The 12,409-nt window shown below is 38.1% G+C and overlaps 1 protein-coding gene across 1 annotated transcript in view; it reads right to left on the reverse strand.

Moving 5' to 3' along the window:
• LOC148943111 (uncharacterized) overlaps positions 1-12,409 on the reverse strand; it is an 80,720-nt gene that overhangs the window by 38,351 nt on the left and 29,960 nt on the right. The window contains exons 2-5 of the mRNA XM_089102438.1: positions 7,532-7,718; positions 4,897-5,293; positions 2,905-3,216; positions 1,695-1,969 (exon numbers count right to left, since the gene is read on the reverse strand). Coding sequence (XP_088958564.1) covers positions 1,695-1,969; positions 2,905-3,216; positions 4,897-5,293; positions 7,532-7,718 — 1,171 coding nt within the window. The remainder of the gene's footprint in view (positions 1-1,694; positions 1,970-2,904; positions 3,217-4,896; positions 5,294-7,531; positions 7,719-12,409) is intronic.

Raw genomic sequence — 12,409 nt, forward strand, 5'->3', positions numbered from 1 at the left:
TTGAGGTAAAATCGTAGTTTGGTCCCACAAAATGTCAAAAAAGCCAACAGTTGGCGTGGCAGAGTCACTTAAAAAGGGCACGAGAACTTTTGTTTTACGTTGGAATGAGCTCCCTCCAGATTTTTTAGAGCATTTGGATTGATAGGATCACCCTTGGAAAAAAACAAAAAACAAAAACAAATAAAATCAACATGCATCCACGATCTTTCTTCTGGAAAAATAAAGCAAAATCCCATATTTTAGTAGATTGGACCTGGAAACCTCTACGATTGGGGTTCTCTGATACGATTTATCTTATAATGTGATTTTTACTATCGTCGCTCTCTTTTTTGGGGTTGTTTTCCCCCTTTTTCAGAAATCAGGTAAATTTTCTCAAGCTCGTAGTTTATGGTGGGTAACAATTAACTTAGTGAGAATCAGCCAGGAATCAGCATAAAAAGCCAATTCTGTTGATGTGTCAACTGTCATCAAAATCGCGAATATTGGCTCGAATCACTCCCCGCTTATAGCTCATTAGCACGAACTATTTGATAAGATTTTCTTGTGATAAGCAATTTTATTCGAAACTGTTTTTTTTTCAGTTGAGTGTGAGGTTTGAAAGAAACAGTGTCAACTTGACAGCTGGATTGTAGGTTCAAATTTAGTTTTTATTCTGCTATTCTGTATGAAAGACCTTAAGGCGAACTGGCCAGCCATGACAAAGAGCAGCAAAGAGAGAAATCTTAACAATGAACAAACAAGCGGGACTACAGCCTGTAGAAAGCTAGATAAAAACGACAAGAAAATCATAACATGGTTTCTATGTAGGGTGGGTACGTTTGAGTATGGACCGTTAGAAATATGAAAATCTTGGCAAAACCCCACTTTAGGGGCTTTCGCGATTTTGGACAGCTGTTGATCTAGGACAGGTAAATGGAGCTTTTGGGAATGAAATCATAGCCAAGATATCCCATCGGAAGTTTTTTTTAAGTTCCTATTTCTACTCTTTCTGTAGTCATTTCTAAGACATAGAAAATTACATAAAGACAAGTCTACATCTGTTTTAATCTTGGGAAAAAACAAATCTTTCCGTAGCTTTGCTTTGAATATGATTTTTTTAATTCTAGGTTTCAGACATAACAGATTAAGATTAATTATATAACAATAGGCAATAATAAAATATATGATTAACAAAACGAACTGACCCTTTTGCCAGGAATTCTCGCCGTTTAAAATTTTACTGAGCTTTGTTTCATTTTGCATGTAAAGTTAGTTGCTCTTTTTATTTGAAAATTTTCTTCTAACTGTATTAAAAAATAAATTATTCCTATGAAAATATGTTCCTTTGTCCTCATCCACGACTGCTATTCTGGTATCCGCCCCGCTGTGAAATTATCTGCAGGACCCAATGATCACTTCACGAAAGTTTAGCTAAGGCTTACAAAAAAGGTCATTTATACAAGATGTACTGTTTATTAAAATTCAAACAATTCCTTATGGTAATTCTTTTCTTTTTTGATATCTAAGCCAAAAGCCAATTATTGCCTTCTATATAGTCCTAAGTCCCCATAACTTCCATGTTTTACAATATAATTACTATAGAAAAATGTTACAGTAATTGGACAAACCTTCCCAGAAGAAATGAGTTAGACCCGTCCAAAAATCTGTTATAAGAATCATGGCCGTGCCGTTTGTTTTTTGAATTGTATCCTTACCTTAGTCACCATTGAATGAAGAACTACATGAAGGTTATTTCTGTTTAGCACAGGCTTTAAGTACCCTTCAAAAGTGTTCCACCTCTTCCCTTCAAATATATTCATCTCATTCTTAACTAGGTCATCTAGATTTACGGTTGAATTTTGTCTAGTTCGAAGCTCTGTCAAAGCTTGGTGAAATATTTCACTGACTCGAGATTGTGGTGTGCTTACACGAACATGGCCCTTAGAACAATTGCGTCTATTTGAATAATTCCAAACTAAAGTTTGCCTACCTGAAAAGTAAATACCAATTGTAAGAAAACTGCAAAGAGAGTATATTCCTTTGGCATAAGTTATGATCATTTTTGGTGAATTAAGTTCGATCACAGTTACCATGCTTATCATATTATATCATACACAAGCCCTTGTTGCTTGCAGAAAGCCCACTTCCTGGGTTTCTTTTCACCTCTCTCCTCTCACTTAGCTTTCTATGGTTGAATGATCCAAGCTTTCACCCTTGCAAATGGCCCTTACTCGTGAGCGACCTAAGAGGGACAATAGCCTTCATAAATGGGACGTCGCTTTGGTCAGGTGGAGATCGGGCCCCCACTTGACTTGAATCTTTGGTTTTCATAAATGACAAATCAATTCACTGACTTCGTTGGACCTCACACAATATTTTCTCACCCATCCTCTGATTTTGCTAACCAGAGTTGCCATCCCAAGCTTTTTTCCTCAAAAGGGTTTTTGCTTCACTGGGGTTCTCCTGCTATGCAGATGTTCTTGAGTAAAATTGTATATAAAGTTGTAAATAAAAGTGATATACACAATAATATAAGTTGTTATTTAAGCAGAATATATATAGATCTATAAAATGATGATTCCTAAAAGTATTTTTTGGCATTTGTTTGTAAATTTCTGAGGCATTTTCAGCAAATTCTTCAGTGAGTTTTCCCCCATTCGCACTACGATTTCGTTACTATCTTAAATTGATTTACACTACGTTTGAACTATTTTGAATACACTTTGCCAGTGATTGCTCTTTGTACGATTTACAACTTTGTTGGGCTGCAGATCCCTAAACGGTATAAATTAAAAAAAAAGTTATGTGATACTCAGTGTCTACTCTCCCGGGGCAGCGGAAAAACATTCTCCAGATCAAAACAAAGTAGGGGAAAAGATAGGTTTGACCTGTCCACGTCACGTTCAATCTTTGTCTCAATTTTACTTTTAACATGAGCCTCATACTTGTCTTTTACTTCCTGATCCATTTCAATTCGGTTTTCTTCACTTACACGTTTTTCCTCGCATACATCACATCGATCTGTTTTCGGAATATGAATTGACAAATTAAACTGCGTGTTGAAGATCTCACGATACTTGAACTCACTAACATCATTTCTTGCTAGCTCTCTGCAGTATTCTTGATACAGTTCATATATTTTGCGAATGTTTAGATTTGCTTCCAAGAATTTTCTGGTAGACTTGGCTCGAGTATAATGCGATTCAACGCAAGGGAAAGATTCAATATGATTTTTCGCTAGTTCAATTTCTTCGTTACTAGTTTTGTTTCAAGGTACCTGTACTGCCTTTGGATTTGGCACTCCTGTTGTAGCAACATTTGAATGTGTGTAGTAAACTCTTCTCTCTGAAATATCAAGAGTAGCTAAATAAAATGTCTTGCAAATCCGGACTGTTTTCGTGTTAACAACAAAATAATATCGCAGTGTGCAACTCCTGCGCGTCTCCGCTTTCTTCTTGGTTTTAGTCTTGGTTGGAACGGTCTTAGTTGTTTTCAAGTACAACATTTTCTTCATATCCTTACTTAGTCTCCAGAAATAATCAAAAATCTTTTGTCTCTCTTCAGAGGCAATAGCCTGACTGCAATTATAATGACAATCCTTATTACAAAAAACATCCTTCACTTTCTTCTCTTTCCCATGAGTTTTCTGGTTGTTGGGATTCATATTATGTTTAAGAGGTAATTACTTGGCAAAAAAAAAAAAAAAAAAAAAAAAAAAAAAAAAAAAAAAAACTGTCGTCCTAATCGAGCAATTGAGACAAATGTGCACTTGAACGAGGCTCTCACCTTACACATCCATCCAACTACCTAGGACCAAACAGTATACCCAAACCATCAACCAAATAGAAAAGTCCAAATCCATGCAAAGTTGTCATCAATAAATGTAAGTCGTTGTAAAATTACCAGCAAAAGCACCTTAAATCTAGCAAAATATTTCCAAGTAAAACCTTCCATTTAGGGCTCATCAGAAGAAATACCACCGGCCTTAACGGGTTTCGAGGCTTTACATTCTTTATCCAGCACGGTGGCACCTCTACCATAAGATCTATATGGTAACCCTATGTCAGGTCAAACCTGTGAAATACATGCATACTAGTCAAGCTATTAAAAATTACATACAAAAAGTGTTTCAATGTTTCCATAATAAAATCCCAGAGGTCACTGAAAGAGATCATTCTGGAACAAATGAAGACATGTCCAGATGTATCTTTTATTGGTATCTGGAACCAATTACCAATTTAAAGATCCTCAAGCTTGTTTGAAACCCCTAGAAACTAAAACATCCAAAAAAAAAGGAAAAGCGCCCGAGAAATTATATTAAAATATCATTCAGTATTTCTTAATAATTTTTTGTATATTTACTTAAGAGTTCATGATACATGAAACTAAATTTTTTGAATTGCCAACTAATTTTTTTGGCAGAAAAACCTCTTAAGATCAGTTTTTCGCTCAGCTTTTTACATCTATTTTTAAAATCTGTGTAATTGCTACATATTATTTCATACCTAAATAATTGGGAATAATAAGACCAATAAGTAATATTTGAATGTATATTACTTTCAAGATATGGAAAATTAATTACTTCAAAATTAAAATCATCCGTTTTATTATATAATTTTAAAACTAATTTATTATTATTTGAAATATTAATATTTAAATCTAAGAAATGGTCGGAGTGTCCCATCCTATAGCTAGGCTCAAGAATTAACTCTTGTGGATAAATATTTTTTGAAATCTCAATAAACTTTGCACAATTTATTACCAAGAGATCGTCTAGATATCTTTTATTATTTGAAAGGTTATATTTTACATTGCTTGGGCTATTTTTATTTATCATATATTCATATTCTAATTGACTTAAAAACAGGTCTGCTATGAATGGACTTGCATTCCCACCCATAGGAATACATACACTACCAGAGTTTACTGCTGTATTGATCTTTGACTTAACCCAGTTCTTCCTATCTGAAATTCGTTTTCTCGTCTTTTTACGTGAATTAGGATGATCCACTGTATTGCTTTGACTATTTAGATCTGGCTCAGTTGTTTCTTGTACAGGTTCAGCATTATTGGGATTCTCGAGGTGTTCCTGATTTTCTGCTGCCACTGAACCTGTTATGGCACTTGAACTAGAACCACAGCCAACACTGACATTAACCTCTGAAAAGAGATCATAATCCACATTTTCTTGAAGAGCCTCAGCTACTTCCTGATCAGATTCTCGGAAATTTAGTTCTGAAAGGCTGATTGCATCTAGTTCAGGTCGATAGAGAGGATCACTGCCTTTTCTGAATAAGAAGATAGATCTTCCTCGCTAGAAAAAACAAACAAAAAACTATAGCTTAAGTCTTGAGTACACCAGTCAGAAAAGTTCAAGGAGGCACACTTGTGCCTCTTTAAAGAGGCGACCCACCACAAAGTTAAGTGATTTCTGGTCCAAGTGGTCGCAGAGAGACGGCGGTAATTGCATTTTGTAGCCTAAGCTCAAACTAATAAACATTCAAAATTTCACCCCCCTCTGACTTTATCTTCATGGGAGAAAGGGGGCCGGAAGTTTCGACCCTCCCAACACAGCCCCCCTTTAACGTTGTCCGATCGGGCTAAAATTTAAAGAATAAGCTTTCCTAGGACCTGGGAGCGTATCCTAAAAATTTCAGCTCAATCCGATCACTCCTTCCCTGTTTTCCAAAAACCTAATATAGCCACTTAATGTTCATCAAGTTATTTTTTTATCTGACACGCCTACAGGCCACAATTGGCAACGGATCCGGGTGAATGAGGACTCATTCAAAGCGGAATTTGACCTGTTAGGGCCTTTTGATATTTTCAGACCGAAAAAATTATCCCCCGAATTTACATTTACGAAAAACCTCGTTTTCCTATAAGAGCCCATTTTAATTTTTGAAATTCACAAAATCATAGTATTTCATTATTAGTTTTTTGGATCCAGCCTTCCAATCTAGGGGGGAAATCTCGTTAAAGAGGGAGGGTGTGTACAGAAATTTTTCGGTACTTTTTAAACACATCTTTTGATCTTTTTCAAAGCTTACAGATTCTATCTCATAAAATCCCTAAAACAGTATTAAAAGTGGAGTTTATAGTCCATGTAGGGGAGGGGGGATCTTCATAATATTGTAATTGCAACACACTAAAGGAGAAGCACTCAAAGATCATTTCTGTAGTTAGATGGTTGCCAAGCTTCTGTATGATGTGTGTGGGTCAGATCACTTACATCTTTAAGGTGTGTCCAAGCTTGGCAGCTGAAGCTACAGGAAGATCCAGTGCTGTAAATTGCTTAACAGACAGGCTGCTGCATTACAAGGAAACACTACCAAAATATGACCATAGCCAAAATTTATTCTGACCACTGATATGCACCAAAAATCATAACAAATCATGTAGCCTATTAAATAGGCTACTTGATTTGTAGCCTATTTAATATTTTGTTCCAAGAGTATATCAAATTTTGATATACTCTTGGAACAAAATATTAGTCAATTCCACAAAAATGAGGTACCTGGATTCCTGCAAATATTGTGCAGCTTGTGCGGATGTAAACAATGTCCATTTGGGTCTCATTGTGAAACTTTTACCAATTCTTTTCTTCTTCAAAAGTATACGTTGACTGAGTTACGACAAAAATGCCCATGTAATTTTCCCATATGAGGTACGACAAAACCGCTCTTAACAAAACGGCAAAATGTGAGATAAGATAAACGAGAAATCTAAAATTGGGGCACTTCTAGCTGAGCTACAACAAAATGGTCGACGGAATCGGATAGAACAAAAAATTTCACGTTAGATGGCAGTCCTAACTCCACTTCCCGAAAAAGTCGCAGATACGACAAAACCGCTCTCAGGGGATGAGCTGCACAAACCAACAATTTCAGACCTGAGTGACATACAAATCTAATCCAAACAATGTTTTCTGATTCGTTTTTCAGCTTTTTAAAAGAAAACAAAGAATTATTCTTTAAAAGCACTAAGATACCACCTAATGCCAGGAGTTTCTTGACACAGAAAGGGCAACATGTTTGGTTATGAAACCACGAAAAGATGGCACTTCATCGCCACTGTGCCATGACTGTACTAACGCAACAAAATCAAATTTTGTTATTTCAAGTTCCACTTCCCTTTTTTTTATTCCTTAGTCCTTGAACATTCCAAAACACAAACTTGACCATGTTTTCTTGCGTATGGCCTGCGTACCGCTAATTTGTGTTTATACTGTGATCAGCTGCAAGATTGAATGGTGTCTCTGGAGGAATTCTCTGTGATTCACTGAAATCCATCCTGTAGTAGTTTTTACGTGCGTTATTTCCTATATTACCATGGTACGGGCTACCACCACTAGTATCACCTCTTCCCTGACCACCACGAAAATTTTTTGGAGGATTCCTCAATAGATCATCGGGACTGATTATTTCTGCACTCTTACGCACTCTTGGTCGCTGGGGCATAGCTTGCGCATCCACAACTGTACCGGTATTGCTGTCTTCACTACCGGAATTTTACCCCCTCCCCCCAAACTTTAAACGTAGGGGTGATTTACTGCAACAGATGGCGATGGGAGTGCCACTCTACTAGGAGCTTGGCCAACACTAACATTTTTAGCCTGAGAAGCCTGGTTTACGATGCTTTCTAAAAATTTTCCAACTGCCAAATCATACATAAACGTTCGTCCTTCAATGAACAGCTTCGTGTCTCTGAGTTTAGCATTTCTTCCCTCTGCTACAGCCCTATCAAGCAACGGCCAAGATTAGTCTTTCTATATCACGCAGCAGAGCAATCTGTCGACATAAGTGTGGCAAGTTGCACCTTTTTGTTGGAACCAGAAATTTTCGATGTTTATTGGATCCAACCAGAACCAGGGGAAACTAGTGAACATCACACAATAATAAATTCCATTCACCGTGACAACCCTTTTCTTGATCACTGAGGACCCCCTCCTCAGTGACAGCCCCTACCAAGTAGGACCGATTAAACCTCCACTCCAAATTGTACACCAAATTGTAACTCGCTGAAGTTGCTCGCATTTTTCATGAATTACTCTTCCTCATTTTCTTCTCTGATTCCCATGTTCTGCAGTTACGTTTATTCACAAAGCCATTTAAATTAAAGTGAGCTTTATCTGAGGCAACGCAACAGCGTTGCCTATAGCAAAGACCATATGGCTCCAATGTTTTATTATTTATTTATTTTTTCCCAGAGACACTTCATACGGAAGGATTCGTCATATAAACTTCAAAGTGGGCTCATTCACTTGGAAATCGAGAGTTCTAGTGCCCTTTTTAAGGGTCAAAATTGATTAGAAGGCAATTAGTACCCCTTCCACACCCACTGTTTCCCCAAACACATCCAATCAAAATTTTTAGGTAGCCATTTTGTTCTACGTAGTTGATTTCCAGATAGAAATTATGTTTCTGCGGAGGACACTCCCCCCACATCCCTAAGGGCAAGGGTTGTAAGTTATGCCCTGCGGGCCTATGAGGTTTTTATAAAAAGCTTTTTATTAGAAACTTCAAAAAGGACTCATTCGATTGGAAATTCAAAGGGCTAGTGCCCTTTTTAATAGTCGAAAAGGATTGGAAGGCAACTAACGCCCGTTCCAAGCTAAAATAGCCATTTTGTTCGCCCTAGTTTAAAGTTCTGTAAATTATATCTTTGAGCAGGACACTCCCCCCACAGTCTTCATCGCAAGGTTTATAAGTTATATCCTGGGGGCATGTATGGTTCTTATGGAAGTAATACTCGTATAAACTTCAGAGATGGCGAATTTGATTGGAAATTGAAAGATCTAGCTTAATTTAAAGCGTCAAAAGATATTGTAGGGCAACCAGTCCCCCCACCACCACCCTTTTTTCCCAAATGCATCCGATAAAAATTTTGAGATAGATATTTTGTTAAAAATAGTTCAAAGATCATATAACAAAAACTCCGGTGTCAACACAACCCCCCAGGGCCCGGAGACAGGCGTTGTGAGTTATGCCCTGGGGGCATATATGGTTCTTATGGAAAGGATGTTTGTATAAACTTCAAAGAGGGCTCATTTTTTTGGAAATTAAAAGCTCTAGTTCACGTTTTAAGAGTCAAAAGAGATTGGAGGAAACCTAGCCCCCCCTCCACGCCCTTTTCTCCTCAAAACCATCCGATGAGAACTTTGAAATAACCATTTTTTTAAAATAGTTCAAAGACCATATAATGAAAACCCCGGCGTCAACACGGCCCCCAGGGCCTGAGGGCAGGCGTTGTAGGATTTACCCTGGGGGAATATGTGGCTCTTATGGAAGGGATGCTCGTAAAAATTTCAGAGAGGGCTCATTTGATTGGAAATTGAAAGTTTTAACTCAGTTTTTGAAAGTCAAAAGAGATTGGAGGGCAACTAGCTCCTCCCCCCACTCCCCTTTTTTCCCAAACGCACCCGATAAAAATTATGAGATAGCCATTAAGTTAAAAATTTAAATAGCCAGATAACGAAAACTCAGGTGTCGACACGACCCCCCCCCTAGGCCCAGGAGCAGGCGTTGTAAGTTATTCCCAGGGGAATATATGGTTCTTATGAAAGGGATGCTCGTATAAAATTCAGAGAAGACTCATTTGATTGGAAATTGAAAGTTCAAGCTCAGTTTTTAATAGTCCAAATACCTTCTAATAGCCTCCCACACCTTCTTTTTCCAGACCCATCTGATAAAAATTTTGAGATAGACATTTTCTTAAAAATAGTTCAAAGGTCGGAGAAGAATAGCTCCGGTGTCAATACAACCCCCCGAGCTCGGGGAGAAGGAGTTCTAAGTTATGCCCTAACGGTATGTTTTTTTCTTATGAAAGGGATACTCGTATAAAATTCATTACAAGGCATACAAGGGCATACAAGGTTATTATGGAAGATCTGCTCGTGCAAACTTCAGAGAGGTCTCATTTGATTAGAAATTGAAAATTCTAGTTCATTTTTTAAGAGTCAAAAGATTTGAGGGCAATTAGCCCCCCCTCCCCCATGACCTTTTTCCCTCAAACCCATCCACTACAAATTTAGAGATAGCCAGTTATTTTGAAATTGTTCAAAAATTAGATAACAAAAAATCCAGTGTAAACGCAAACCCCCAGGGCCCGTGAGGTAGGCGATGTAAGTGTTAGGTAGGGGGCGTATATGGTGCTTACGAAAGAAATTTTCGTTTAAACTTCAGAGAGGGCTCATTTGATTGGAAATTTGTTCTAGTTCACTTTTTTTAGAGTCAAAGGATATCCAAGGGCAACTAGGCCCACCCCACTCCCCCTTTTTCCCCAAGCCCATCCAATAAAATTTTCAAAATAGCCATTACATTAAAAATAGTACAATGGTCGGATAAATAAAAACTCATGTGTCGACGTATTCCCCCAGGGTCTGGAGGCAGGCGTTCTAAGTAATGCTCTGGGGGCATATATAGTTCTTACGGAAGGGATGCTCATATAAACTTCGGAAAGGGTTCATTTGATTGGAAATTGAAAGTTCTTGTTCACTTTTTAAGAGTAAAAGGAGATCGGAGGGCAACTAGCTCCATCCCCCCCCCGCCACGCCCTAAATGCAACAGATAAAAATTTGAGATAGACATTTCGCTAAAAATAGTTTAAAGATCCGATAACAAAAACCCTGGTGTCGACAGAGCCCCCCAGGGCCTGAGGGTAGGCGTTGTAAGTTACGCCCTGGGGGCATATATGGTTATTATGGAAGGGATACTCGTATAAACTTCATAGAGGGCTCAATTGATTGGAAGTTAAGAGTTTTAATTCACTTCTTAAGAGTCAAAATTGATCAGAGGGCAGCTAGCCTCTCCCCACACTCCATTTATTTTTTTCCCAGAGGCACATGTAGAAGGGGTCGTCGTATAAACTTCAAAGAGGGCTCATTCGATTTGAAATGGAGAGCTTTAGCGCCCTTTTTAAGAGTCAGAAGTTATCGGAGGGCAACTAACTTCCCCCCCCCCCTAAGCACTTTTTCCCCAAATACATCTGATAAAAATTTATGCGTAGCCTTTTCGTTAAAAATAGTTCAAAGATCATATAACAAAAACTCCTTTACGTATGGCCATTTTGTTAAAAATTGTTCAAAGATCAGAAAAACTCCTATGTCGTAACAAACCCCCAGAGCCCGGGGCAGGTGTTGTAAGCATTGCTCTGGGGGCATATATGGTTCTTATGGAAGGCATGCTCGTATAAACTTCGGAGAGGGCTCATTTGATTGGAAATTGAAAGTTCTAGTTCACTTTTAAAGAGTCAAAAGATATAGGAGGGCAACAACCTCCCCTCCCCCTCCCCTTATGCCTTTTTTTCCTCAAACCCATCCGATAAGAAATTTGAGATAGCTATTTTTTTTAAAAATAGTTCTAAGATTATATAATGACAACTCCGGGGTCGACACAACCCCCAGGGCCCGGAGGCAGGCGTTGTAAGTGATGCTCTGGGGGCATATATAATTCTTATGGAAGGGAGGCTCGTATAAACGTCGGAGAGGGCTCATATGAATGGAAATTGAAAGTTCTCGTTCACATTTTATGAGTCAAAAGAGACCGGAGGGATACTAGCCCCCCTTCTCCATGTCCTATTTTCCTCAAACCCATCCGATAAGAACAGAGGGTGTCCCACAGGGACACCCTGTGACACCCATCATCATCATTTTAGCATTTTTGTAACGCTTGAATACCCCCTATGGATACATTTTTTATTGTCTATTGTTATTATTTTCCGACAGTTCACAACTTGTGCCTAACTATTACTGACCAACTGGCACCCACTACCACCCTCTCATCATTCCCAAGAAATTCTCCTGATATTTTCTTGTTAAACATCATGCATTTAATCCAGTAATTCATGTTTTCGCAGGCCGATACTATCATGATACCTCCCAAAACATTTCAAACAACCACAGCATTATGTGTCTGGCCCCACAAAACTTAAGTAGCATCAGTAATCATCTCTAGAGCATGTTTATACCTTTCCCCACAAAAAAGCTTACAAATATAAAATCGAAAACTGCTTTTATCTGAACATTAGGACTTAGCATATCATTGTTAGAATGTGATAGTCCAAGACAATTCACACCAGTTAGATTTCAAAACATTTCTTGAACGAGCCTTCTTCTTATTTCCAATGGTTGTATAAAAATTAAAAACTTTGAGTGAGCAATTTTTTTTTGAAAGGATTCAAAGATCATATAATAAAAACTCTGGGGTCGACACAACCCATCAGGGCCCGGGGTAAGCGTTGTAAGTTATGCCTGGAGGGCATATACAGCTGTTGTGGAAGATATGCTCGTATAAACTTCAGAGAGGGCTCATTTGATTGGAAATTGAAAGTTCTAGTTCAGTTTTTAAGAGTCAAAAGAGATCAGAGGGCAACTATCCCCCACATTCCTTTTCCTCCAAATGCATCCAATAAAAATTTCGAGATAGCCATT

Source organism: Artemia sp. Qi Xiang Cuo, chromosome 16, assembly GCF_049724085.1.
Source record: "Artemia sp. Qi Xiang Cuo chromosome 16, ASM4972408v1, whole genome shotgun sequence".
Classification (NCBI taxonomy): Eukaryota; Metazoa; Arthropoda; class Branchiopoda; order Anostraca; family Artemiidae; genus Artemia; species Artemia sp. Qi Xiang Cuo.